Source organism: Antechinus flavipes, chromosome X (assembly GCF_016432865.1).
Source record: "Antechinus flavipes isolate AdamAnt ecotype Samford, QLD, Australia chromosome X, AdamAnt_v2, whole genome shotgun sequence".
Taxonomy (NCBI): domain Eukaryota; kingdom Metazoa; phylum Chordata; class Mammalia; order Dasyuromorphia; family Dasyuridae; genus Antechinus; species Antechinus flavipes.
The window spans coordinates 83,761,698-83,787,793 of NC_067404.1; the positions used below are offsets into that span (position 1 = coordinate 83,761,698).

General features: G+C 51.6%; 1 protein-coding gene across 1 annotated transcript in view; it reads right to left on the reverse strand.

Moving 5' to 3' along the window:
- Window positions 1-2,536: 2,536 nt before the first annotated feature.
- Window positions 2,537-26,096, reverse strand: part of NALF2 (NALCN channel auxiliary factor 2) — a 42,725-nt gene continuing 19,165 nt past the window's right edge. The window contains exons 2-3 of the mRNA XM_051968337.1: window positions 5,171-5,342; window positions 2,537-4,843 (exon numbers count right to left, since the gene is read on the reverse strand). Of these exons, the coding sequence (XP_051824297.1) occupies window positions 4,482-4,843; window positions 5,171-5,342 (534 nt within the window). The 3' untranslated portion in view covers window positions 2,537-4,481. The remainder of the gene's footprint in view (window positions 4,844-5,170; window positions 5,343-26,096) is intronic.

A 26,096-nucleotide genomic window follows, 5' to 3' on the forward strand; every position in this document is an offset into this window, starting at 1 on the left:
GCTTCTGGGGAAAGATGAAAGGCAGCTAGGTTTTCAGTGGCAGCGAAGGCCAGAGCCAGGGCCAGGGAGGGACCTAGCCCGTGCACAAACAGGAGAGCCAAGGGCCTCTTGTCAGCTATCAGGCCCACCTCAGAAATCAGCAAATGCAAAGCAGGGCGGAAGCCATTGTGTTGGTGATTGTTTAGACTTAATAAAGTGATGGAGAAAGTGAGACAAGGACAGCTTCAACAAAAAAAAGGGTATTGTGGGTATATTTTTCTACTCCCCTCACTGCCTTTCCCAAGCTGGTTGTTAAACATTTAGCAAAGCACTGCTGGAGTCAGGGAGAAAGTCTGCCAGTTAGGGAGCAGTGTAACAGTGGGGAACACTTTGGAGTTAGGGAGGGAAGGAAGGAAGGAAAGGAAGGAAGAAAGGCAAGGAGAGAGGGAGGCAGGAAAGAAGGGAGGGAAGAAGGAAAGCAGAGAGGGAGGGAGGGAGGGAGGGAGGAAAAAGGCAGGCAGGCAGGAAGGAAGGAAGGAAGGAAGGGAGGGAGGAAGGAAGGAAGGGAGGAAGGGAGGGAGGAAGGAAGGAAGGGAAGAAGGACTCCAATGGAGAAGCTGATCCATTGGGTGCCAAGCCTCTCAGAATCAAGCCTGGCCCTGTGAGCCCAGAGTCCTCGGGCAGCAGATAGATGAAAGCACAAAGACCTGGCCTGAGTTCTGTGCTGCATGGGGGGTGGGGCAGGGTGGACATGATGCTTCCCCTAGGCCTCACTCAGGAGCCCCTGTCCTGATTAGCTCAGAAGGATCCTCAGGTCTGTTTGTCCAGCCCCAGGTTCCTTCCTGAGCTTCAGCCTTGCATTTCCAAGTGCTTATGAGCCAGCTTGAATTGTGCATCTCATCTTAAGCTCAAGGCATCCAGAGGTGAGCTCAGGCTTTTTGCCCCCAACCATCCCTCTCTTCCTAACTCCCTTTTCATTGTCAAGGGCCCAGCAGCCTCCCATTCACCCGCAGCCTCCAGGTCAGCCCCCAGTTTCTCACTCCCTCTCCCCTCCCATGGTCAATCATCATTCTTCTCGGCCCCCTCCTCTCCTCTGACTCTGGCCGGGCCCTGGGCCTCCTCACAGACTGCCAATGACTGCTGCCTGCTTGCCTCAAGTCTCTGGCCATCCTCCGCTGGGCTGTCCATCTGTCGGAGCTGATCCCTATTGCCCCTGGCTTTTAGAGCCCTCCATAACCGGGCCCTGTCTTTCCTCGGCAGCTGCATCCTCTGTGGTTCAGTGACATTGGCTGTCTCGATGTTCCTTCCCCAGGAGACCATCTCCCAATTCTGAGCACTTTGGCTTTCTTTTAAAACCCCACCTCCTGTAGGAAGCCTTTCCTTATCTCTCGGGAAGCCAGCACCTTTCCTCTGCTGATTTATCTTGTATTTCATTTGTACGCTGTTCTTTATGCATCTCATTAGACTAGGGTCTCCTTGACGAGAGACTCTCTTTTACCTTTCTTATGTCTCAGTGTCTGGCATACAGTAGGTGCTTAATAAATGTTTATTGAATGACCGATGGATTCCAGGTAAACTGGAAACCGGAATCCTCCTCGGCCTCCCCTTCCGTCACTTGCGTTCGTGCTTCTGCTCAGGCCGTTCTTTCTCTTGTTTGTAGAATGTTCTTCACCTTTGCCCGAAAGAATCCTTTGCTCTTTCCAATGGCCACTTTAGGTTTGTATCTTGGTCAAGCCTGCCACAACTTACCTCAGTTGCTAACTCTCTTTTTCCTGAAGTGAGCCAGAGAGTAAGTAGGAGTTTCAACCGAGTAGAGTAATATGATTAAAGCAATGCAATCATCAAACAAGAAACATTTACTGGGCACATCTGGAGTGGGGGACGTGGCAGCCTAGAGAAGCCCCAAGCTCGGGGTTCCTTGAGGCCCATCAAGGAACAGGGAAGAGAGCTCCATGGCATTGGAGTGGAGGAAGGAGAGAAGGGGAAACTCTGGGGATCAGAGGAGATCAGCGCTGGTGACCTCCTCAAGTTACAGTCAAGGAAACAGAAACAGAGAAGGCAAGAGAGAAAGCCCGGTGCCTTGGCGAGCAGGGTCTGCAGGGCAGCCGGCACCAGAGAGCTGACCGGCTAATCTAATCCCCAGTGTACACAGTAGGAGTTGAGGCTTGGAGGAGAGAAGCATCTTGGGAAGGCAGATCTTCTCGGGCCAAATGCAACGGCCTGCTCTGCATCCGGCTCGAGCTCTGGCTTTCTTCCTTCCCACCCCGGCCTGTGCCTCCCCAGACCGGTCCTTAGGGACCCCCTTCCCGAAGACTCTGGGGGCAGAAAGGGCCTCCCTCGGCCATATCCGGGGCATCCACCCAGAATCCTCCCCATTCCCCAAAGAACCCCGGAACGTCAGGGCACAGAGAGCAGAGGCCAGGAAGTTATCGTCAAGTTTGAGGATTTTATTTCTTTATGGGGTTAACAGGGAGCTGAGGAGCATCTGTTCCCACCCGCCACCCCCACCCCTCACCCCCACACAACAGAAACAGCAATACACAGGTACACACACACACACACACACACATACACACACAGACTGAACACAGAGTCACGATATAAGAGTGAGGAGACAACTGAATTTTAGCAGGAGGGCAGAGGGTAGAGGGCAGCGGGCAGGCAGCGGGCGGGGGTAGCTCTTCTTAACTGGCACAGAAAATGAATATCATAGGGACTAGTGCAAAAAAGTCCTACTCATGAAGCACAGTGTAGAAAATGGCGTTGGAGTCTGGCCAGCTTGGGTTCGAGGGAATAAGCTGGGGAAAGGGGGGAGGGAGGGCAGCTCACAAAGGAGGGGGCAAGTACAAAGGGTGACATCAAGGTTGACTTTGGTGCCTCCTGGCCACCCCCACCCCACAATGGACAAGGACCTAGGCTAGTCTGAGCTGGGCATCTCCTGGGCACTTGGGGTGGGGGAGGAGGTGCTGTTGGTTTCCACAAGCCTGTTGCCCTGGAGTCTGCCTGCAGAGGGCACTTGGGAGGGCCTCCTGTGTCCCGGAGCCCCACTCCATTCTCTCTCAGTTGAGAAAAGCATCTCTGAGAGCCTGGTGGCAGAGAGTGCCCAGGGCTGACTGAGCCAGGGCTGAGCTACAGGATGGTGGAGCCTGTTGGGTGGTGGGGGAGGGGCAGCACTGTTGATGAGAAATGAAGGACCTAGAGCAAGGACCCAGGCGGGGCTTCACTAGGAGTCTGTTGGGGCTCCAATGCTGGGCTTTCCAGGTCACCCTTGCACACCCAAGCCTCCCTCAGCCTGTTAGCTGAATCCAATCCCAGACTTCCTTCACTCCTATCCACTCTAGACTTTAGTTCACAGGCCCCCTTACCCACAATCCTTCTGCAGTTCCCAGGCCCCCGACCAATGGCTCCCAATATCAGCTCTGAGGGGGACTGGGTGTGAGAGGCCTTCACTGGCTGAGAACTGAACCCCGGCTCTGAAGGCAGCTGGAGTCACCCCAACCTCGAGCCCAGCCTCCTGGGCCTCCTTCCTCCTTCACTACTGCTCTCCTGGCCACCTTCCGCTGGCCCTCATGTGCCCCTTGAGTTGGCAGTTGGCACAAAGCCCTATTGAATCTGGTCTTTGGTAGGTCAGGTGGGAGGCCCTCCCGGGCAGGTCTTAGGTGTCAGTGGTAGTGCCAGGCCTCCCCTCCACTGAAGACTGGGATGGAGCTCGAGAGGGCTAGCTTGTGTGGGCCCCGGGTCTGCCCTCCGATGGAGAGCTGAGTGGGAAACGCCTGGCTAAGTCTTGGAGCTCTCTGGGGAAGAAGAGAGAGACCGGGGGGGAAGGGGTTCAGGCAGCTGTTGCCTTACAGCCATACAACTCCCCCCCAGTATCTCAGGTTTGAGCTGGTGCTGGTTTCAATGCTGCTGGGAGGGGGACAGAGACCCCCCCACATGCGGGCAGGCCAGCCTCCCAGGCACCATGAATTCCAACTGTTCCTAGCCTCTTCCCCACATCAAAGGGTCTCCTCCCCCAACCCTGTATCTGCCATGGCCCTGTTCCTACTGCCCCATCTCTCCCTCACTCTTCTCCCAGACTCGCTCCTACAGGAACTTTGCCCCTTGTCCCTCTTCGGCTGGGGCAGCAGGGTGCAGTTGAGCTAGAGAAGCTGTTGGAGCCCTCACTCTGGAAGGAGGGTGCCAGGCGTTGCCAGCTAACTCCGGGGAGTGCGGGCCGGGGGGTTGGCGATGCAGGAAAAAAGGGTTTCCTGGGAACAGAAACCCAGTAGGGGAAGGGCTGGCTGCAGGCCCTGGAAGGAGGCTTGGGGAGCAGCCAGCTCTGTTCCCCTCTTTTTGGCTTAGGCTCCGGGGAGGGTGCTGGCTGCTGCTCCCCGCTGCCTCCTCCCGACAGAGCCCCCCCTCCCCATTGGGCTCGGGGCAGGCTGAGGGGGCTGGGCGTCCCCCTGCCTCCCCTGGGAGGAGGGCCCCGGGCAGGTTCTTCTCCCTCCCTCCCTCCATGGAGGTCATTCTTCTCCGGATACGGCCTCTTCCAGGGCGGGCAGCACCTCTAGGCCCAGGTCGCCCGCCCTCTGGCTGCCGGAGAAGGTGGCCACGGTGTGCAGCAGCATGAGCACAAGGATGCAGAGGCGGATCCTGCTGGGGCTGAGGCAGGAGCCCCCCGAGACAGGCAGCAGTGGCGAGGAAGGCCTGTATGCTGAGGGAGCCAGCAGATGGTGGTGGGAGAGGGGCAGCTGGTACTGGGAGGAGTCGGGGAACATTTGCCCCCCCCAGGAGGAGCCCTTGCTGGCCCCCAGAGAGGCACAGGGCTTCAAGTTCACCTCACAGCACTCGGCCTCCTCTGGGCCCTGCGGGCTCTCCGTCACCCCTGCCAACAGACAAGCGGACAGCTGGGAAGCGTTTCCCAAAACCCACGAGCCCTATCCTCTGCCCTTAGCTCTCCTTTTGCCCCCTAGTCTAAGGTGAGGATGGGGCGGGAGCACGGGGAGTGGGGGGGGAGAAGGACACAGCCACCCAGTGAGTCCCTTGGTTGAGTCCCAGCCCTGCTCCCGATCCGAGAATTTCCCTGCCCTTGCCCCATGTTTTTCTCCGCCAACCCCAAGTAGCCTCAGTCCCCTCCTCGAGCCGGCACTCTGCATGCCCTCGGCTCTCCCCTCCCGTCTCCCTGGTGCCCTCCGCGCCCCTCCCCCCTGACCTGGACAGATGAAGCCGGGGAGCCCTCCATAGATCAGCTCATCATTGTCGGGGAGCATAAAGGGGCATTTGGTCTGCACCTCCAGGCAGTATTGCTTGCATGGCACCCGGGGATGGCAGTTCTGTTGAGTCACACTGAAGTACTCAGAGCACAGCCAGGCCTTGTAGACAGCCTGGGGAGAGAGGAGACAGTATCGCCCTCAGGAGCCATCCCTCCCCCGTCCTGAGCCTGTCCTGCCCGGACAGAGGCGCCCTCCCCAGCCTCCCATTCACCAGGGTTTGAGTAAGGGGCCCGGGAAATGGATTTCACGATTAGGGGGAGAGGAGGGACGGGGACCGATATGCTGCACCCTGGGTCCTTCTGGCTCTCATTCAGAAGATAATGCATGGTAGAGGCAGACTTATTAGGGCCGAGGAGGACCTTAGACTGTCAGAGCTGGAAGGACAAGCTCAGTGACCTCGGGCAAGCGACTTTACCTCTCTGCCTCAATTACCTTCTCTGTAAAATGAAGGTTGAATCTAAGGTCCTTTCCAGCTCCAAATCTCCAATCTTAGAAAAGACCCACTCCAAATGACAACTGGTTTCCTCAACTGTACAATAACTTGCCCGAGGTCACCCAGCTAATTAGTGGCAGCCCCGTGGGACCCTTACCAGGAACCCAGCAGCCATACCCCAATGCCCCAGAAATGACAGTTTCCCAGGACGGTGACGCTTCCTTGGGGACAGCCCTTTTTTCCCTTTACTTGTCTTTGTAACCCTGGTGTCTCAGCCAGTGCATGACACACAGTAGGCAGTGAGTTTTTGTCGGGTAGACTCGAGCTGACGTGTGTCAAGAGTCTGGGGAGAATGCAACAGGAGAAATGGATCGCCAGTGGCACGGACCAAAAGGCTGGCGTGGCTTCCCGAGCCGGGCCATTGCGAACGCTCTCCCGGCTAGAGAAGCAAGCCCAGAGCCCCTTGGAGAACAAGGGAGAAGAGAGCTGAGGATGGGAAAAGGAAAGCAAAAGGAAGCTGGAGAAGGCCTGGAGGACTCCCCAACTCCCCAGGAAGCAAGGCCTCAGATCCCAGGGCCTCCACCTTGAGGAGGTCAGTGTTAGCCACATAGTTAAAAGAGAGAAAAGGGAGAATCTTCAGGGTTTACCAAGGAAGCCCAAGGAGTATACTTAGCTGTGTGGAGCTAGATATCCCCCTCCCCCTTCCAGCCCTCTCCCCCCTTCCAGCACCAATCAGGACAAAGATTTAGGCTTTATGTCCACACGAGTGGTGGTGGTAGTGGGGTGTGTGTGTGTGTGTGTGTGTGTGTGTGTGTGTGTGTGTACATGTGACTTTTTTGCTGGAAACAAAAGAGACTAAGAAGGAACAACCAGAGAGGGAGGAGGAGAAGCAGGTAAGCCAGAGAGGACAGAGCAATCCACAGTGTCCAAGGTCACTGAGCGATCAAGCGTGGGGACTGAGAAAAGGCCACCGGATCAGCCATGACCAACCCATTGCTGCTTTTACAGAGCAGTTTCATTTGAATGATGAGGTTGAAGGCTGAGGACCAAGTGAAAAGGGAGAAAACGGAGGCTTGAAGTAGAGGCTCAGTAGCATTCTATGACCTACCACGATGCTATGAGCCAAAAGCCAGTCAACCTGCGGCCCACATAGGAAAATACTCCGGGATTCGACAAAGCCGAGCAACGGGAAGGCCCCGTTGTGCTCTGGCCTGGCCCGCTATGGCAAAGGCAGCCCACGAGACCATGAGGCGAGAGAGATCTGCCTCGGCCATCGCTTGTATTATAAAGGCTAAAGTGCTGAACTTTCAAAGCATCTTTTTCCATCTCTGTAAAATGGGAATGATAATAGAAAGGAATATTCTAATACTATCTGCAGTGCCCCCAAAGAGCTTTAATGAGTTTGGATGGACGGTGCTTTGGGGTTTGTGTTAACTTGGGTTCAGAAAATCCCCTCCGTAAGCAGGAGGGAAGGAAACATGTTTATTTAGCACCTGCTTTGTGACAGGCTCTGTGCCTGTCACATTTTGACTAATATCAGCTCACTTGATCCCCACAATAGTCCTTCAAGGGAGGTGCTCTTATTATTCCCAAACTGAGACAAAAAGAGCTCGAGTTAAAAAAAGAAAAAGAAAAAGATAAAAGATAAAAAAAGAAAAAAATTAAAAAAAAATTTTTAAGAGCTGTAGTTACCCACATCACACAGCTAGTAAAATGGTGAAGGCCAATTATGAACTCAGACCTTTCTGAGGCAGTACTCTGTCTACTGAACCATCTGGCTGCTTCCAGGTAAAAGTACAAGAAAAATGGAGCATGGCTAGGAAGATCTGGGGATCTTAATGGGCCACACAATGAGTCTGGCAGCCAAGAAATCGATAGCTTGAACAGAGGCCTGATGTCCAGAACTAGTGTGGTCATAACTCGTGGTCTGGGCACATCTGGGGTGTCGTGGTCAGTTCCCGGCAGGCAGCACCCACCCCTGAGAAAGGACGTTGGCGAGCTGAGAAAATTGACAGGGACGTGACCAGAATGGTGAAGGGCCTTAAGACAAGGCCACAGGAGGACAGTCGGTAGCATCTGGATGCGTTTAGCTTGGAGAAGAGAAGGGGAGGTAGTGCCAGAGAAAGGATGAAACTGTTGGCTTCAGATACTTCAAGGGCCAGCCCGTGGAAGAGGACAAAAATTTGCTGAACTGAGGGAACCAGATGCCAGTGGCAAAGATGCAGCTTCCGGCTTGGTGTTGGGACCAACTTCCTCCTACCAGTGGCAGCTTCCTCCTGAAGGTCTTTGAGGACAAGCGGTGTGCCCATACCTCAATAAGTCCTAGCAGGGATTCCCTTTGGGTCTTGGTTGGACTAGAGAGCCAGCTCTGATGGTGTGAGGACCATAAGGCCCTCTATGGATGCCGGCCGTTCTTAAAAGAGGAAGGATCAAAACGGGAAGACGTGGGACTCTGGAGGAAATAACCATCTACTGCACTGCTTGGGCCCTCCCCACCTCCCCCTGCGCCCCACTCCCCATCAGCGGTACCTTTGTGCCATTTGGCCTAGGACCTTTTAACTAGGGAAGGGGTTGAAACTGAAAGCAACCCCATTCCTGGGGGGGCAGGGATAGAAGGGGAAAGAGCGCCCTCCTGTGGACTTTTGTTCATTGGAGTCAAAATAAGTTCAGGAAGCCAGGAATCTGGGTGTGGGGGGTTATGATGTGAGGGCCCAGGAAGAGAGCTCCCGTTCCATTTCTAGCACATACAAGCACCCCATTCACATACCCACCCACTGCAGTAATACCTAGCATTTCTATAGCACCTACAATGTGCCAGGTACTGCACTGAGAGCTTTACAGATATCATCTCCTTTGATCCTCACAACAATCCTGGGAGGTAGGTGATATTATTAGCCTCATTTTACAGTTGGGATGCAGGCAGAGGTTAACTGACTTGCCCAAGGTCACACAGTTAGTCAGTGTCTGAGGCTGGATTTGAACTCAACTCTTTAACTCCAGGCCCAGAGCTCTATCCATGGTACCACATAGCTGCTTCATGTTATTATTGTTATTATCGTCATCCAATTTCTCCCTGAGAATCTCCAGTGTTGGAGAACTCACCCTTTCCCAAAGCAGTCTGTTCCACTTTGGAATTGCTCAGAAAGTTAGGATTGGAATGAACGGGTCTCGGCCCCTTTCCCCCATTTGCTCCTGGTTCCGGCCTCTAAGACCAAGCAGAAGGAAGATCGGTCCTCCAAACACTTAGAATGCTCTAACCGGTGGGGGTGCTTGCACTCCCTGCCTCTCAAGGCTGCTGGGAGAACTTTGCAGCCACAACCAGCTATCAGAATTAGACTTTTTTTGTAATTGAAGAAAAACATCGTGTCTTCTCCCCTTCCCCCAAGTCTGCTCTTTTCTCGGTTAAACATTCCCTGTCTCTTGGGCAGAGTCCAGTGGCTTGGTCTCCAGCACTCGCCCGCTCTACGGAGCTCTTCTGAGACCAGGAACTTTCCAAGATCTCTGGACGCCTGCTTTTCCAGGGCCATTCTTTCCGTCTCTGACTTTCCTCCCAGTTTTGCCATCTTGTGCTTTGGCTCGAATTCCTTGCCGTTCTCTTCCTTCATTGTTCTTCCTTTCAAGGTATCCATGCCTTTATTCAAGTTTTCCAGCTATTGTTCATTCCAAGTCATCTATTTCCTTTCCAGTTTTTCCTTCAAAATTCTAATTGCACTCTCATTTCTTCTTTTAGCTCTTTCATTAAGTCTTCCAATCAACAATTATCCGCCCTGGGTCAGGTGCTCGAGATACAAGACAAAAAATCCAGAAGCAAGCTGATCAGGGTGGAGGACAGTTGGCCTATCATTTCCCTCATTCTAGGAGGCCAGGATATCCTGGCACCTCACCGGGCTTGTAGGGTCCAGCCCATCCTACCTCTTGCCCATTGCCAAGAGAGCTTGTTGGGATACAGACGGGGGTAATCCATCTCAGCAGAAAGGCAGAGGGAAGAAGAGACATCTCCTCTTACGTGCCAGCTTCTAGAGGGAGCTGGATACCCATTGGAGGCTAGCATAACAGGAGTGGGAGCTGCAGCGCCCCCTCTAGATTTAGGTTGGTGGGGGTGTGGTAGGGGGATTGCATCGAAGAGAAGCTTGTGATCAACTGAATTGCAAAATTTCACTCTACCTACTTTTTGGCATTTCCTGGGAAGCGGGGGGGGGGGGGGGGGGATAGTCTGAGCTTCCAGTCCATCTTGCAGTGGAGGCTTTGTGATCGACTTGACAGTTAACCTAGGTCTGGGCAAATGGAGAATCCACGGGGATTCGGCTTTCATGGGTCCTAAGGCAGTGACCTCTGGGTTTGGGGGAGCTCTACTCTGATCCATTAAAAAAAGTTTGGATCTCTCTCTCTCTCTTTCTCTCTCTCTCTCTCTCTCTCTCTCTCTCTCTCTCTCTCTCTCTCTCCCTCTCTCCCCCTCTCCCTCTCTCCTTTTTTTCCTTCAGCAATTATATAAACACATCCCATTGCACTAGTATATTATGGACATTATCGAACATGAGGCAAAGTAGACATTGAGATTAAGATGAACTAACAGTCTCTTCAAGTGAGTTTTTCAGAGCACACAAACTTTTACAAAGAGGCCGGATTTTCATGAGGTCAGTGGGAACGAATGTTTCCGATTTGTGAAACTTTTGCTTGGAACTAGCTTTACAGTTAGAGCCTTTCTAGCCCCAACCTTGTGACCTATTGATTGGAAGGGTTGATTCGAAGCGAGAGAAGCTGCATTTTCCAAGGCTTGCTAATCCGTCCCAAGGCATAACTAAAATCCAACCAGGAGAGCTTCAACCCTCCTATTTGTGGACGGAAATCGTTATTTCACATCCTCTTCCAGGTGATTGGGAATACTCGGGATTGACGTCTTGGCAGACGGCTTTGGGCCATATTCTTGGTTTTAGCCAATAAGTGACTGATCAAGAACTCATACCCGGGCCAAAGTATCAGCCCTGAAGCTCCTGTGCTCCTTGCTTTGTCTTCCACCCACGGTTTGTTTCCGGTGGGCCCTGGTCCATTTTATGAAGGGGAGTCTAGGGCAAAGTAGATAAAGGCCATACTGTTTCCCCTTTCCAAGGTTAAATGAACTGGGAATGGTTAGCCTGGAAAAGAGATGACTTGGAGGTTGAGGAGCTGGCTCCAAGTCTTTCTAAACTGAGGAGCTGTTACAGAGTGGAATTAGGTTACCCTGGCGGGGTAGCTGGGTGACGCAGTGGATAGAGCACCGGCCCTGAAGTCAGGAGGACCTGAATTCAAATGTGACCTCAGACACTTAACCCTTCCCAGCTGTGTGACCCTGGGCAAGTCACAACCCCAATTGCCTCAGGAAAAAAAATTAGGCTGGTTCTGCTGGCTCCTCCTTCCCCAAGGCAGAACTACCTCTCCTTGGTCAACATTCCCCTAGCTCTGGGAGCTCTTCAATGTGGAGTCATGCTAGCGGCAGCCCAAAGTTCTGGCCCTTGCCCATGCTCCTCCTGAAATTTTCCAGAGGGGAACCTCTCAGCCTGGAGATGTCCTTTTTCTCTCCCCACATTGGGAGGTTGGAGCATCGTTCCCTGTAACCCTAAGCCAGAACTTGGGCTCTGCGGAATCCTTTGACCATGTCGGTCCTTCCTCGGGGCCCCTGTTACCTCCCGACCAAGAGCAATGGGGGGGGGGTTGCTGGGAGACAGATGCGAAGGTATTATGGGAATAACTTCCTCACAATCAGAACCGTTAAAGTGGAGGTTGCAAGCACTTTGTTACTGGAGATCTCTAAGCACAGGGCGCGTGCCCACTTGTGGAGGATGTCCAGAGGTGATTCCTGCTCAGGTAGGGCCCCTCTGGGTGCCCTCCCCGCTCTGAGATCGTGTGCTACTGCCCTCCTCCCAAGGTCAGCCAGCTCCTGGGGCTTAGGCCCCCACCTGGAGCCAGGAGCTCAGACCTAGCCAGGGACTCAAGTTCCCCCTCCCTCCATGGCAGCTGCATGGAAGCCTAATAAGTTTGTTCATCTGCTAATGGGCAAGGGGAGGGGGTTGGGGGATTAGTGGTGGCCTGCAGAAGGATATATAGCCTTTCTCCTTAATTAGTCGACCCTCCCTCCTGTCTTGCCAAATCTTCACAACCCCCCCCCCCATCCTTGGTCTCCATGGCAACTGACTGGGTGAGCAGATTGCCTGGGGAGGACACCAGGCCTGTGGGTGGAGAAGCAGGAACAGGCAAGGAGCTAATGAGGGGACTGGAAGAAGCAGGCTGCCTTTGGGCCGGCTCCAATTCCCCAGCTTGCTGCCGCCACTGGTGCTCCCATGTCCACTGCCCCCATCGCCACTGCTGTCCCTACCACCGGCACAGCTGGAGGCCTTTCTCTTCCGCCCTGGGCACCGACGACAGCTGTGAGAGGAGGGCCGAGTCTTAACTAGAATGCCCCCCCCACCAGGAGGAAAGAAAGCGGTCTAGTGTAGAGTACCAGATTTGGGCATCCAAGGACTTGGGCTTTCCATCTGGGCTCTGCTGCTTGCCGCCTGAGTGAACTTGGGCTAGCCCTTTCCCCATTGGCCTCAGTTTCTTTTCCTGTAAAATGAGTGGGCTGAACAAGATGGCCTTCAAGGTTCCTTTTGGCCTTAAGTCTGTGATCCTATAAGAAGAACTCAACCATCCCAAGGAAAGTCCCTAGTTGTCAGGACTGAGGCATTCTGGGCCTTGTTTCCATCGGGTGTAGACCGTCTGAGGGTCTTTTGCTCCCTAATACATAGTGTGCTGCGGGCTCTAGGCAACCACAGGGGATCTTTCGATGTGAGTTGGTGGTGGGAAGGGGAAGTGGAGGCCAGATTACGGAAGATGCTAGCAGGTGGGCCCGGTGTGGGAAGGCCGAGGTCAGCCAGCCTGCTCTCCTGAAATTCTCTAATGAGAGATGTCATGGTAAAACTCAGACATTGTCTAGTCTAGCTCCCTCATTTTACAGAGGGGGGAAACTGAGGCCCCAAGCGAGGAAGGGACTTGTCCAAAGTCCCATAGCTGTAAGTGATGGACCTGGGAACCCAGCTCTCTTTGGCTGGTTGGTGAGTTTGGGTGATTACGAATGCCCATGGCTAAGGGAAGGTGGTCTGAGGAGGAGGTAGGGAAGCTAAGCCTCTTTTTGGTGTCCCAGAAGCCATCGTCGCCCAGGTGGAGGAGGAAGATAGAAAGGCGTTCTCTGGGCCCTCCCTGCTCGGAGGTGAGCTCTGACTCGCATGTGGGTACAGCGGTGGTAGTAATTGCGGGGGGGGGGGTGTTCTGCTCTTAGCTGTCCATTCTCTTCAGAGCTCCTTTTCCAGTCCAGCCTAGGCCCTGGCTCCTACAGCCCTGTTGCTATGGGAACCAGGAAGTGGGAAAGCCGGGAGTAAGTGGAAGAAACATCAATTAGCCCCAAAAGAAAGCTGAGAAGGCGATCTGGCCCTACCCCCACTCCTCCCTGCTGTGCCTTTCCACCTCAGTCTCTATGTTGTTCTGAGCCGATCAGAGATGGCAGGAGAATCCCTTCCTTCTGCCCCCGCCCAAACTTCTTCCCAGCTGGCCTTGGTCAGAGGGGACCTCTCCCCCGAGCTTAGAGAAGACGCCATTGAATCCAACCTGACCCTCCTGCGACATACCTGACAAGCGGTCATCCAGCTTCTTCCCGAAGACCTCCAGCGATGGGGAAGCCCGAGGTGGCCCCCATGCCCAGAAAGTGCTCCCTCCTCATCTCCGACCCTCGCCATCGGCCGAGGATCACCTGAGGGCTGTCTCTCCCTCCCGCCCAAAGTATCCCTGTGCACTTATTGGGGTCGTTCCTCCCAAGAAGCTCCTTGAGGGCAGGGACCGCTCTGATTGTGTCTGCTCCAATCCTTGGCACATAATGAATAAAGGCCTCTGAAGGAGGCCCGTTCCACTCTGGGAAACCCTGCCCTTCTTTAGCGTTCCTTTGTGGCTCCTGGTTCCGCCCCCTGCGGCAACCTGAATTTCTCTTCCACAAGACCGTCCTTCACAAACGTGAAGGCAGGGATCACCCGCGAGGTTCTCCTGTTCGGTTAGTTAGCCGATCGACATTAAGTGCCTACTGTGTGCCAGACACTGTGCTAAGTGCCGGGAGCACACACGGAGGCAAAAGACGGTTCCTATTCTCAAGGAGCTTGTGGCCTAAAATAAATAGATCATAAGCAAAGAAATATGTACGAACGAGCGCCAGACGGGAGAAATGGGCATTAAATAAAGGAGGGAAAGCACTAGAATTTAGTGGGGCTGGGAAAGGCTTCATGGAGAAAATGAAATTTTAATTGGGACTTAAAGGCTGCCAGAGAAACCAAGGAGTGGAGATGAGGAGGGAGCACGATCCAGACATGGGGGACAGCTGGAGAAAGTGTCTGGGGTCAGGAGATGGAAGATCCTGTTTGTGGAACAGACAGGAGGCCAGTATCATTGGACTGAAGAGCACGTGAGGGGAGCAAGGTGTTAGAAGACTGGAAAGGGGGCAGGGGCAGGGCCTCTGAACGCCAAGCACAGGGTTCTCTCTTCTTACATATTTTGTACTCTTTGTGTAAGCAAAACATCCCCAGTTTCTGCAAGTGATCCTCTACAATCTGGCTTCCCGTCTCCACCCCCTGCCTGCGTACCTCCCGTGGACACATCCGAGCCCCTCCGCCGCCAGTCCCTGCCACTACTCCTAACGTGGCCGCCATGTTTCTGGGCTCTGGGCGCCATACCCACGGTCTGCCTAAACCCATCCCATTTCTATGTGTATTCTCCTTTAGCACAGGAATTTAATACGCTTATTCTCCATCGAGCCTGGGGCCCACTCTGCCTTGGAACGTGGCCTTGATAGCCGCGAGATCCACAGGTAGAACTCTTGGAAAGAGCCGTTCACGGCTGTGGCAGGAGGTTATTGAGGAGCAGCACTCCTGGGAAGGATTCAAGTCCTAGCCAGTCAAGGAGACTGTGGTTTCCTTGTTGGTTTGCCGCCTGCTTCCTGGAGCCTAACTCCTTTCTCACTGCAGGACCTCTGTTTTCTCATCTGAAAAATGAGCACAATCACTCTCCTGGTAATCTGAAGACCCGAGACTTCCGATCAGTACCATTAATTGCATGGGCGGTGGCGACCCAACTGAGCAATATGCTTACACGGCCCTGCCTCCGATGCTTCTTCAGTTCATCCTCTGCATAGCTGTGAAATGAGTTATTCCTAAAAGGGCCGGGTGGACCATGTCATTGCCCCGCACCAGAAGCCACAACAGCAGGTCATAGAAAGGCCCTCCATGTTGCCTCTCCACAGTGCACCTTTCCAGGCTGATGACATCCCCTGGGTCCTCAAGCCAAATGGCCTACTCACTGATCTCTGTTCTTCACATCCCATGTTCCCTTCCACGTTCTGCAACAGTCTATCCCTCCCCCTTCGCCTTGCTTACACTCTGAACTCTATTCAAGGCAATTCCTGGCTTTCCTCCTCTGTCCCCTCCTCCCCCCACTGCTGGTCCTGATGGTATCTGATCATTTCTAAGGTGACTTTGAATTCTAGAATCTGATAAAATGGATGTCTCCTTCCACACTGCCTGATGAGCTCAAACAGCCAGGCCACGCCAGCCTCCAGACCCCTCCAAGCTGTACCCAGAAGCACCAGGGCTACCTCTAGATCCTGTGGCTCTCTGAGGAGCCCCTTCTTGTAGTTGCCCTGCAGCAGCCTCAGAAGGGGAGCACAAGAGACTCCTGCTCTCCCCTCTCAGTGTTTCTCCTCCCACTTTCCCCATCCCTGTTCCATCTTTCCTTTAAAAAGCTGGGAAAGTTCCCTGGAGGTAAGAAATGGGGATGGCCGTCCGGGCCAGGGTGGACGACAGCGGAAGACCCGGCACTGTGCAGCTAGGAGATAATGGCCCCTCTCACCGTAGTTGGGCCGGCTGAGCTGGGGACTCACAGAGGGGGATTATCTCTGGAAGCATCACGGGTCTCGACACAGTCCGGCAAAAACGCAAGTGCAACCAAGTGTGATTGGCGGTCCCCGGTCCCACCGTGATGAGAACGGCCACGTCTCTAGGGGCAGCGGTCCGCGGTCCACCTGCGCCCTCCCAATCGTGCTTCTAAGGAGCCCTAACTTCCCAGCAGACATGAGCTGGAGGCAGCAGCAGAGACATGGGGAAGGTATCATTTGCCCGCAGCGTGGGGTAGGCAGGGAGCTAAGGATGCAGAAGGAAAAGGTTAAGGAAAAAAGGAGTCAGACTTTGGGTAGGGAAGGAGCCAGGTCTCTATTATGGATCTCCTGCTCAGAGTTGGCTTTCCCCATGGGGGTTGGTGCCTGCCCTTTCTTCTCAGGGTCCTTTCTCCTAGGTAGCAGAGGGCAGTGTGAGCAGGAGCCCTCAGGCTCACAAGTGGAGGCCCCAAAGGCCAGAAGTGGGAGCCTCAGGTGCAAACATGCCCCTGCCGCAGAGGGCTAGGCACGTGACCAATGGCAAACACTGTGATGGAGGCTCAGTGAAGGCATATTCTCCGGAGCAGGACGCACAGGGCAGCCCCTCTGCCAGGACAGGGAGGGCACAAGTCAGAGACAGAAGGATCGCAGGCCATAGATTTAGATATTACCTCACTGCTCAGAATCTTCAACAGCTCTTTCCCGCTTCACAACCAAAGTCCTGGGCCTTGCATCCCAGGCCCCTTGCCACTCCTGTGTCTCCTGTTATCCCATGCCACTCTGCTTCAAATGCCACCCCCCCTTCTCTGGGAGGATGTGATAATGACCTCTCCACCTTGACCTCTCTGGAAGGCTGTGATAATGACCTTTCCACCTTGACCTCACCGGGAGGCTGGTGATAACGAACTTCCCACCTTGACCTCACAGAATAATTCTGTCTGTTTCTTTTCATTGTGTTTTCACAATATTGTCTATCCCGCTTCCTCTGACCGTCCTATCTCCCTACCAAATTATAAGCTCTCTGAGGGCGGGGCCAATGTCCTGTTTGAGCTTGAATTCCACTACATCCCCAGAACTGAATCGACATTTGCTGAATGAACAAATGAATTCCAAAGAAGGGGATTTTACGATCCACTTCGAGCCCCGCTCCTTGCCACTAGGTGGGCTGGGGAAGGGGTGGCAGCCCAGATGCATTTGGGCTCTATTCAATTTGTCTTCTGAGCCAGAATTAAAAGGAACCCGGCATCCAGGGGCCCATTGGTTGGGCCTCCTGAAAGTCCAAGAGAACCTCAGCCCCGGGGGCCAAAGTCAGCACTAAGGACAGCTGCCCCCCCATACACACATACACGTCCACACAATACATACACAGTGCAATACAATACACAAACATGCACACACACCACACACATGTGTACACCAACTTACACACACACATGCAAGGCAACAATAAATAGCCATACACACAACACACACGTACACACCTCACTTGCAGGGAAACAGCACACACATGCACACACCATACACATATAGCACACACATGCACAGAGTACACAGACACGTGCGACACAATTCATATGCATACACCACACACGTGGTGTGCTACACATGCACATATATGACACCACACACACACACACACACACACACACACACACTCTTTTCCCCATTAGATCTCCATTATGGGGGAAGGCAGTCGGGATCAAAGTCAGTCATGGCCGATGTGATGGGCTAGGTATAAACACTACTGGCAAAAGCTACCAGATGATAGATAATTAAATGGCAAAGAAATAAATAGCCAGTGTGAGGCTCCTCAGCTAAGAAGTCATAAACTTGAGCCTGGCCTCGGTAGCTACAGACCTGGGGAGCCCAGAGCCCCGCCTCGGAGTCGGGCCCTCCCCTTCCCTGCTAATCTACCCGGCTTTAGCCCAGAAGACGGGAGCTGGACAGACTCGAGATGGGTAGAGGCAGGCTGGCTAACCGAGAAAGCAACAGGTCCAAGTCCCTCCTCGGGGAAACGATGACATCAAGAGGGGCCTGGGAAGCAAGGATGTGAGGAAGTGGTAGAGGGAGGCCGGGTACTGCTGAGTGCCACATCAAAGGCTCAGAAAAGATCAAAGTGTCAGCGCTGAGCTCTTAGAAATCACTAAATAACCTTTCTCTCCCGATGATCCAAGCTCAGGCCTGAGCACCATTACAATCGGATTCATTCCCACAGTGCACCTTTGCCCCAACAGCCTTGGCCATCATTAGCCCCGGCCTGGCTTATTGAAACAACCTCTGATTGGACTCCAGATTTCGATTCTCTCCCTTCTCCATCCATCTTCCCCGGAACTGCCCAAATCCCCTTCTTAAAGCAAGTCACTCCCTTGCCTGGGAACCTCAGGAGCTCCTTAGAATGAGCAGTAAAAGAAACCACAAAGTCCTCCATCCAGTATTCCTTCACAATCTGGCTGTCACCCACCACACATCATTTCCTCTCACACGTTCCAGCCAAATGACCCTGATGGCTGTTTTCCACTCCCAGTATTCCATTTCTCGCCTCAGTGAGCTTGGACAAGTCCTTCCTACCCCAAATGAATCCCTAATTTCATTCAAGGCCCAGTTGAAGTGCCACTTCCTCTAGGAGACAGCCATGGCATGCCCCGCCCCCAGTCTTAGTGCTCTCCCCACCCCAAACTACTCCGTATGTGTAGGACACACGTGACACTTGCCTCACTTTGTCAATGTTTCACCCCAGTAAAATGTAAGCTCCCCACAGGGAAGGACGGCTTCGCTTCCATCTCCGTCCCAGTTCCTGGCACGGTGTCTACATAGTAGAGGTTTAATAAATGCTTGGTGATATGTTTGATTGTACAGAGAGTGAAGGATTGCTCTGTTCCAGAGGGGAGATGAAACTTGTCCAGGGCCGAGACCGGGGTTGGATATTCCTGCCGGCCAATTCCCAGCTTGGGCTCGAATAGAAGAATAGTATTAGAATCCCGAATGGGGGAGCTCCAGGATATTTTATTCCCTCTCTTTAGTGTAGCAAACCTGTTCCCATACCTAGGCAGAGATTTTGATGATCACCTTAAACCTTGCCGTAACCTGAGCCAGGCAAGACGGAACCTCTCAAGAGGTAGACTAGTGGCTGGTCCACGGTTTCTTGACCCTCAGGAACGTAAGAAATCTCCTCTGGTTCCTTTCTGAGTAAGAGGCTATTTAGAGCAAGGCTCTTTTGAGGTATAAATCTGGAGTTTTGCCCACTGGTCCCAAGAATTTGGTACTTGTCTCTTGGGTCGGGGGACTTTCTACCTCTGTATCACCCCTTCACCTTCCTTTGACCAACGAAGACTTCCCTACATCCCCCTCAGTGGACCCAAGTCCACAGGATGGCTGGTGGTCACGTAGAACAAATCATACTACTCAATCTTCTTTTCATTTGTGAAAAGCATCGCTAGTTAAGTAGACCCGGACAATGGAGTGAGAACAGTAATATCTAGAGTTCAGCCAAGTAGCTAAGAAAGGCTCCCATGGGATCATGGGACCATTGAGATCATTGAGGGATCCTTGGGGACCAGATGAAGATATGGGGCCTGGATGATCACCCCCAAGGGGTGTCTCTGAATGCCGGGCAGGTCAGATCCCAGGCTGGGGGGAATCAGCTGACCATGTCCTGGGCCCCGTATTCAGGGATACTAATTGGTTTTTTAATCAGTGATTTGGATGACGCCAAGATGTTGTCTATATGTATATATACATACAAAACAAACCTGTAAACCTTGACAGGTGGTAATGATGAGGAGCTTGAAAGAGCTAGCTGAACATTAGTAAGCATGAGTACGAAGTCCTGCACATGAGTTAAAGGGACAAAACCCTTCGAAATCAAAAACATGGTGTAGGAGAGAATAGAGGAGGAAGTTTCAAAAGAATTAGGGAGATGGGAGTGGGCTACAAACAGTATATGACAAGGCATTCATAGTAGGCTACAATGACAGAAGAGTAGTGCCCCAAGGGAGAGGGGTGGCCATCTCCCTGTTCCTTTGCCCTGGCTAGATGCTGATCTGGTCTGGGAGCCCAGGAAGAAGACTGGCAAACTGGGGCACATCCGTGGTCAGAGGGGACTGGCTACCAGGCCGTCTAAGGATCAGAAGGATTGAAGGAAGAGAAGACTTACGGGAAGGATGATTCCATTCCTCATGGGAAAATAAGATGAGGCTTCTTTGTCTTGGCCCTACAGGGAGGCGGATGTTTGCTCAGTAGAAGGAAAACCCTAGTAATCGTTTGAGCTGTATCAAAATGGAGATTGTTCGTGTCCTGAGAAGGCTTTGAGCAGAAAGATGGTCACTGCTCAAGGATTGTAGATGAGATTCCTTGGTTTGAGGTTTAATGATCTGAGATGGACTTCTCGGCTCTGGGTTTAAGGGGCCGAGATGGACTTCTCGGCTCTGGGTTTCAGGAACTGAAATGGGTATCTATGCTCTAGATTTCCTACATCTCTGTGCTAAGTTTAAGAGGCTGAAATAAACATCTCTGCTGTAGGTTTCAGGAGCTGAAATGGGCTTCCCTGCTCTAGATTTAAGGGACTGAAATAGACTTCTCGGCTCTAGGTTTAAGGGACTGAGATGGGCTTCTTGGCTCTAGGTTTAAGGGACTGAGATGGGCTTCTTGGCTCTAGGTTTAAGGGACTGAGATGGGCTTCTTGGCTCTAGGTTTAAGGGACTGAGATGGGCTTCTTGGCTCTAGGTTTAATGATCTGAAATGGGCTTCTCTACTCCACGTTTAAAAGGCTGAGTAGGAGTCTCAGTTTGATTTACAGAACTGCAATGTTTTCTGCTCTAAGATTCAAGAGCTGCAATGGGCATTTCTGCTTTAGGTTTTAAGGGGTTCAACTGGTGTCTCTATTTGAGGCTGAAGGAGCTCACATGTCCTCAGCACTAGGCTTCAGGAGGTGAAACGGGCATCTCTGCTCTAGCTTTTGGGAGCAGAAATGGGCTTCTTGGTTCTAACCCTAATATCTGAAAGGGAATTCTCTGCTCTGGTTCAGAGGAGTTGATAGCAACTTCTCTGGTCTAGGTTGCAGTACTTGAAATGGACTGCTTGGCTTTAGGTTTAAGGATATGAAATGGGCTTTTGGGCTCTAGTTGAAGTAGCTGAAGAGGGCTTCTCTGCTTTAGGTTCAAGGGGCCGAAATGGGCTTCTCCACTCTAGATTTCAAGAGATGAAATGGGTGCTCCTGTTCGAGGATTCAGGGGTAGAAAGAGGCTTCTCTGTTCTCCATTCCAGAAGCCAAAATGGGCTTCTCTACTCTAGGTTTATGTGGCCAAATGGGACTTTTCTGCTCTAGGCTTAAAAGGCTGAATTAGCATCTCTGTTCAAGGTTTTGGGAGTGGAAATAGGCATTTTGACTCCATTTAAGGACCTGAAATTGGCTTCTCTGTTCTACATTTAAGGAGCTGAAATGAGCCTTTCTACTCCCAGTTGTAGGAACTAAAATGGACTTCTTGACTAGTTTTAAGCAACTAAAGTAGGCTTCTCTACTCTAGGTTCAAAAGGCTGAATAGGCATCACCTTTTGACATTTAAGGACCTGAAATGGATTTCTCCAGTCTAGGTTTCAGGAAGTAAAATGGGATTCTGTGGCTGAGGTTTCAGGAGCTGAACTGGACTTTTCTGCTCTCTCTGCTCAAGGTTTCAGGAGATGAAATTGGTGTTTCTACTGTATTGAAGGACCTAGAATCCCATTTTAGGTTTGAGAACCTAAAATGGGATTCTCTGCTGTATATTCCAGGAGCTGAAATGGGCTTCTCTATTCCGGGTTTCCATGACTGAATTGGGATCTCTGTTCAAGGGTTCATGAATTGAAATCGGCATCTCTGCTCTGTTTTGAAGGATTGGAAATGGGTATCTCTACACTAGGTTTATGGGGCTGAATGGGCTTCTCTGTTCTAGGTTTAAAAGATCGAACCAGCGTCTCTTTAAGGTTTCAGGAGTAGAAATGAGCTTCTCTGCTCTCCATTCCAAGAGGTGGAATGGGTTTCTCTACTCTAGATTTAGGGGCCTGAATGGGCTTCTCTGTTCTAGATGTAAAAGATCGAACCAGCGTCTCTAAGGTTTCAGGCGTAGAAATGAGCTTCTCTGCTCTCCATTCCAAGAGGTGGAATGGGTTTCTCTACTCTAGATTTAGGGGCCTGAATGGGCTTCTCTGTTCTAGGTTTAAAAGATCGAACCAGCGTCTCTAAGGTTTCAGGTGTAGAAATGAGCTTCTCTGCTCTCCATTCCAAGAGGTGAAATGGGTTTCTCTACTCTAGACGTAAGGGGCCAAATGGGCTTCTCTGTTCTAGGTTTAAAAGATTGAACCAGCGTCTCTTTAAGGTTTCAGGAACTGAAGTCAGTGTCTGTCCTCTACAGCTAAGCAGCTAAAATGAACTTCTCTGCTCTCCATGCCAGGAGCTTAATTGGGCATCTCTAAGTTTCAGGAGCCACGATAGGCTTCTGAGTTCTAGTTTTAGTAGAAGTGAAGTTGTACTAGCTAGTTTTTCCAGCTGAAGTGGGCTTCTGTGTTCTAGGTTTAAAAGACTGAAAAGGCATCTCTCTTTAAGGTTGTAGGAATGGAAATCAGCATCTCTGTTCTTTTTCTAAGGAGCTGAATTGGCGTCTCTACTCTGGGTTTCAAGAGCTGCAATGAACTTCTTGATTAGTTTTAAGTGGCTGAAGTGGGCTTCTGTGTTTTAGATTTAAAAGGCTGAAGAAGTGTTGCTGTTTGAGATCTAAGGACCTGAAGTGGGCTTCTGGGCTCTAGTTTTCAGAAGCTAAAATGGGCTTTTCTGCTGTAGGTTTCAAGAGCTAAAATGGGCTTCTATGCTGGAGGTTTCAAGAGCTGGTATGTGCTTTGGAGCTGTAGTTTTAAGGAGGTGAACTGGGCTTTTCTGTTCTAGGCTTCAGGAGCTGAAATGGGTGTCACTGTTCTAGGTTTAAGAGTCTGAAATGGACCTCTCTGCTCTAGGTTTCAGAACTGAAATGGGCATCTCTGCTTTTGTTTTATGGACTTCAAATAGGCATCTGTTCTCTAGGTTTAAGGACCTGAAATGGGCCTCTCTAGTTTAGGTTTAAGGGGCTGGTAGAGATTTCTCTGCTCTCTGTATATTTGTGCTAACTAAGCTTCTTTGCTCTCCTTTTAAGGAGCTGAAATGGGTTTCTCTCCTCTAGGTTTCAAGAGCTGAAATGGGCTTCTTGACTCTAGGTTCAAAGATCTAAAATGGGTTTCTCTGCTCAAGTTTTATGGAGTTGAAATCGGCATTTCTTCTTTAGGTTTCAGGACCTGAAATAGGCTTCTTGAGTCTAGTTTTAAGTACCTAAAGTGGGTTTAGAAGACTGAATAGGCCTGGCTGTTCAAGATTTAAGGACCTGAATTGGGCTTCTGAGCTCTAGTTTTCAGGAGATGAAATGGGCTTCTCTGCTCTAAATTTCAGGAGCTAAAATGGGCTTCTTGGCTCTAGGTTTAACACTCTGAAATGGACTTCTCTGCTTTAGGTTTGAGGGTCTGAAATGAGCTTCTCTGCTCTAGGTTTCAAAGGCTAAATCAGCATCTCTGTTTAAGGTTTAAGGAGCTAACATAAAATATTCTTGAATATTCTTGGCACCAGGCTTTAGAAAGTAAAATGCACATTTCTGTTCTAGCTTTCAGGAACTGAAATGGGCTTCTCGGTTCTAGGTTTCAGGAGCCCAAATGGGCTTCTCTGCACTAGGTTTAAAAGGCTAAATTGGCTTTGGTGTTCCAGGTTTCAGGAGCTGAAATCAATGTGTCTCTGTTCTATGTTTAAGGATCTGAAATGGGTGACGCTGCTTGAGGTTTAGGGGCTTGAAATAGGCTTTGGGCTCTAAGTTTCAGGAGCTGAAATGGGCTTTTGGTCTCGGTTTATGGGGCTGAAATGGGCTTCCGAGCTCTAAGGTTAAGGGGCTTCTCTGTGCTAAGTTTAAAAGGATGAATAGGTTTCCCTGTTCAGAGAAATGGGATTCTTGGCTCTGGCTTTCAAGATTAGAAATGCAGCTCTCTGCTCTAGGCTTCAGGAGCTGATACGGACAGGCTTCTCAGCTGTAGGTTTAAGGAGCTGAGATGGACTTTTTGACTCTAGGAGCTGACACGGGCATCTCTGCTCTGGGTTTCAGGAGCTGAAATGAATTTCTCAGCTTGAGGTTTTGGGAGCTGAAATGGGCGTCTTGGGCTCTAGGTTTCGAGGAGTTGATATGGGCTTTTTGGCTGTAGGCTTAAGGGTTTGTCATGACCTTCTCTGCTCTAGACTCCCAGAAGATTGCCCCTATTCCGAGCTGAAATTTGCCCTATGCAGCTCCTCCCTTGAGTCTGGGTTCTGCCTTCTGAAGCCAAAGAAAGGGCCCAACTCTCCCACACGACTGTCCTTCTGACACTTTCCCACAATCCCCATCTGATCTCTACAGACCTGTAATGACAAATAGAGTTGGAACAATCGCGTTGCAAGAGAATTCCAAGTTTGCACGTGCCCTCACTTGCCAGTTGAAGACTTGGTCTGTTCTCCCTTAAAAGCTTTCCCACAGAGTTCCATTTCTTTGCTGGGATTCAGAAGGTGTGATTGGCAAAGCTGCCTTCCTGCTACTTAAGAGCTGAGACCATTTGACTCACCCCAGGCTTTCTTTCTCCCCCTCCCACCTCTCTCTTCCCATCTCCCCCAGAGGTGGGCACATCTCACGGCTTCGGCCCGCCTTTGGCACAGACGTGCCCTTCGTCCACTCCAAGATCCCGGAGTCTTGGAAAACGCCCCTCCGGGGGGGACCTATAAAGAAAGAAGGGATCTCTGGGGAACCTCACCAACAGCAATTCAAATGGAAAGAATCTGTGGCAAGCCGAGCTCCATCTCAGAAACGGCAGATCTAGAAATTTGGCATCCTAGTCCCTGGTGTGCCATCCTTTTTGGCCAGTCCTATTCACTGAACTTTCCACAACTCTACAGGTGGTAATGGGGGCAGGGTGCAGGGATGGGAGGAGGTTGATATAGCTTGCATTTCTAGTCTCACAGCACTGCAAGAGCCTACATGATTCACTTCACTAGAAGTCTCCCAACTGCAGCAGAAATACCCAATGCTTCAGCCTCTACTTCTCTGATTGTCCCTTGGGATAGTGGTCAAGTCAAGTCGATGCTAGCCAGATGGCCAAGTAAACTGCAGCAGGAGCCCTAATACAGCCAGCCTCCTATGGTCCAGTGCCTCCTTGCTAGCCTAAGAGGTCTGAAAGGCACAAAACCTTGACCCTCTTTTCTGGTCAACTGGCAAGTCTGGCACTGGCAAACGACCTCCCGAGACACTTGGACCAAGGGAAGGACATTTACAGCCAGCTGCTTTTATATTTTCCCCTTACCTGAAATGGTTAACCTAAGGGATCCCTTTGGATCCTCAATAACCAGCTAGTGCATTGGGAGCAGCACCAATCGCCTCAGTGAGGGCACTGGAGTCACATTCACAAAGGGTATCCCCTTCATCCATTCATCCATCCACCTATCCAGCCATTCATCTATTCATTTATTCAAATAGTATCGGATAAGTGACTATTATTGCAGGCCCTGGGGACACCGAGTCAAAGGCAAAAATCAAACCATCCCTAACCTCAAGGATTTCAATAGTTAGGAGACTATCACAGGCCAACAGCTAAACCACCCTAGAGAGAATACAAATTGGAGGAGGACTAAGGAAGGTGGGGAGGGAGAGGATCAGGGGCTGGGGTTAGCGGAGGGTTACCTGGACCTGGAGGGAAACTTGAGACTATGAGGTAGAGGTGAGGAGGAAGTACATTTCAGGTCCCACATTACAAAGGCTCGGTGATGGGGAGGATAGCTCCCTTTGCACAAGGCTGGTCTCTCTCCAGCCCCATCAAGGCGTCAGAGCTGCTGTTTGACAGCATCTTTTGGGCTTGTGAAACCTGGGGCAATTTTGAGATTCTTTAGAATGAATCCGGCCCTCTGCTTCCATCGCAAGCATTTGGGGGTCTGCGAGTCACGCCTCTGACCCCGGGCCTCGGAGGGAGCATTTGGCAGGAGGAACTCTGGGGAGGTGTCTATTGGATTCTGGGAGAATCTACATGCACATGCTTGAATCACCATGGAAAGAACTGGAGGGAGTTTGAACTCGGGGTTCGTAGAGTCAAGCCCAATGGCTTTATCTCCCAGCCAGGCAGCCAGCCAGACCTTCAGCAGCCACGGCCCACACGTGTCACAGGATTGCTCGAAGGTAGCTACGCCAGCACATGTGATCGTGGTTCCTGCCCTCTTGTGCAGATGGAAGTGGCCACCAAGAGCTTGTAGGCTTCATTCTGCCCACTTCCCTACTTTCTCCTTCCAGAGAGAAACTTCTCTGCTCAGCCTAGAGTTCTCTTCGCCGGGATCCATCTTTTGATGGAGGAGCTGCCCGTTTCTGCCTTTCTATACCTCTGGGCTCTCGAGTTGGTAAAGGCCAGAGTGGCCACGGGCAGCTTATTGTCTTCAGACCCCTTGCTTGTCCCTCCTAAGGTC